A 2,820-nucleotide genomic window follows, 5' to 3' on the forward strand; every position below is an offset into this window, starting at 1 on the left:
GCACAGATTAAACGGAGAAGAAAATTAAAACAAACACGCCACAGGATGAACACCGAGATTTTACGTGGTTCGGCCACGGGCAAGAAACACGATCTTCCACTATGAGAAAAACAGTATACAAGGATTACAATGGATTAAACCCAAACCCGCAACCCTTTCCTTGCTTCTCAACCCAAGACCGTAGAAGTAATCCAAGAGAAACCCACAAGAGAAACCCCAAGAAGAAACCCAAAAGAGGAGCCCAAGAAAAACCCACTTTCTCCTTCCCTCTTTCTCTCTCTCTTGCTCTTTCTTTCTCTCTCTTCTCTCTCTTTCCTCCTCTTGGCAGCCGACACACAAAGGAGAAACCCAAACTTGCCACACCTCTCTTCACGCACGAGAAAGGAGATTTACACTTCCCTTCTTTGGTTGTTTCCAAAAAACCAAAGAGAGAGTTTCTATCTCTGTACCTTTGCCTTCGCACCCAAGTAACACTCGGTGGGTGGGAAATAAGGCAACTTTGCCAACAGAAGTGAAACCATTTCAGCAATAAGTTTCACAAAACAACAAGCATGCAATTACAAGAGCTGCGCCACCTTCATATCGACAACAAAAAAGAAAGATGTTATAAAAAGAGCTACCACCTCAAATGTACAACAGAAAGCTCAGAAACAAAAGAAGGCAAGGAACTTTGTGTCCACAGAAACATAGAAGCACCAAAGTCCCTTAAGGTTAGCGCATTTGAAGACTCTTAAGTTTGAAGGGTTAGACAAACACCATGTATCCTCCTAGCAGTGAGACCATCCACATCCCTGTGTAATGGAGCAACTAAAACCGGCCCAAATCAATTTGATCTCTTCCTTGCAGTCTATCCATTCCAACAACAACAGGACTCATCGATGCTTCAGGCCTCTTGAAATCAATCTCCAGTTCCTTCATTTTCACTTGCAATGCCAACCGCTCATTCTCTAACATTAACCTTTCCTTCTCCAGTCTCAACCTCTCCAATTCCCAATCTTTCTTGCTGCAGAATCTCTGCCACTTAAACCGGCGCTTTTCAAGCTCAAAAGCTTGAGCTTGAATGCTAACTCTCTGCTCTTGGAGTTGCAATGCCCGGTTCCTAATCCATTCCGGCTGCTCCAAAGGAGATTTAATAGTATCTTGAAGCATCCCATTCATTTCATCTCTATAATTATTATGAACACCAGATTGTGACCAGAAACTACTATCTTCTTCATTCATCTTTTTCCTTTTCCCCAAATCAATGACCCTCTCATCATCTTCATTGTCCAAATCATCGTTACAATCATCATTCCCCTCATCACCATCCTCAAATGCATTGCCAACTTTTGAGTACCCTTGTAACTCAAGCTCTTGAACATTGGGTATCCTTTGCCCATTGTGGTAAGCACACATCTCCTTGTAAAACAAATGTTTCGAGCTCAAAATCTTCCTCACATCATCCTTGAGCTTCGGCGCAAGATGAGACATGGAATCTAAAAGAAGAGGGTTCTCAACAACTCTGCACGTTGTCCCCCTTCCAAGAATCTCGTTCAGCCGCTTGTACCTCTTGTTCAAATCATTGAACTTATCCTCACACTGCTGGGGCGAAACATAGCAACCCTGCTCCATCATGATTTTCGAGACGGTTTTCCACTTCCCCTTCTTGTGTAGGACCCCAGACTTTCTCTTCGGCCCATCAACACTTTCAAGCGCACCATCATCCCCTACGCACGAAACTACTGTTATCAGAAGCCTAACAATGTTACTTGTCCACTTCATCCGTTGCCACGGAGAACTCTTTTTTCCCTTCGCCCCATTAAAATGCACATCTTTACCATCTTCGACGAAACTCGGCTCATCTTCATCACTAGTGTTGCTATTAGAAGTAAAACCATTCCCTTTAATGCAGGTCATGGGAATATTCTTCTGGGCACTGCCCTTTGGTTCAGACAAACACATGGACTGCTCATTCTCTAGAGCGGTCATCACGCCCATTGCTTGAATGTGATGGTGATGTGAAAGTGGCATTTGTGCTATATGGTACTGTTGGTGTCTATGAATCGGGGGTTCGTGCTCTAACATCCCACCCATCCGACCCGACAAAATCCGCCCTTCCATAGCAGAATTATTCATTGTTCCAGTCCCAATTTCCCACCCAACGGCAATATCACATCAATCCATTCCACCTTAACCCTAACCATAACCCTAAAACTCCAAAAACCCACCCCCCATAGCAGAATTATTCATTTTTCCAGTCCCAATTTCGCACCAAACGGCAATATCGCATAAATCCAATCCACCTTAACCCAAACCCTAAAACTTCAAAAACCCACCCCCCATAGCGGAGTTATTCATTGTTCCAGTCCCAATTTCACACCCAACGCATCAATCCATTCCACCTTAACTTTAACCCTAAAACTCCAAAAACCCACCCCCCATAGCAGAATTATCCATTGTTCCAATCCAAATTTCACACCCAACGTCAATATCGCATCAATCCATCCCACCCTAACCCTAACCCTAAACTTCAAAAACCTTAACAAAATTCAACCTTCATAAGCTTTGAACTCTTCGACCAATTGAGAAACTTAAAAGCTAGCCCTAAGCTTTCAAGAATCCTAGCACAATTTGAACCCTAAGTTCAGAAGCCTTATCACGAACCTTCACCGACCCTTGAAGATAACAAAAAACCCTAACCAAATCACACTGTTCCTTCTCCAAATTCTCCATAATCTGCAATTTTAAGGTTCACAGAATCCTAGAATAGCTCAAACATGCATAACCATAATCTACTGATTTAAAAAAATAAAATAAAAAAATCCCACTCATTCCGAAAAT

At 42.8% G+C, this 2,820-nt stretch overlaps 1 protein-coding gene across 1 annotated transcript; it reads right to left on the reverse strand.

Annotated features, from left to right (window-relative positions):
- Positions 1-582: 582 nt before the first annotated feature.
- LOC143845612 (uncharacterized) lies at positions 583-2,458 on the reverse strand. Its single transcript, XM_077353994.1, has one exon. The coding sequence runs from the start codon at positions 2,113-2,115 to the stop codon at positions 808-810; it is 1,308 nt and encodes a 435-aa protein (XP_077210109.1). The 5' UTR covers positions 2,116-2,458; the 3' UTR covers positions 583-807.
- Between the last annotated feature and the right edge of the window lie 362 nt (positions 2,459-2,820).

The sequence above is a fragment of the Tasmannia lanceolata genome, unplaced genomic scaffold (genome assembly GCF_043159265.1).
Source record: "Tasmannia lanceolata isolate RefF3 unplaced genomic scaffold, GAP_Taslan_0.1 ptg000015l, whole genome shotgun sequence".
Taxonomy (NCBI): domain Eukaryota; kingdom Viridiplantae; phylum Streptophyta; class Magnoliopsida; order Canellales; family Winteraceae; genus Tasmannia; species Tasmannia lanceolata.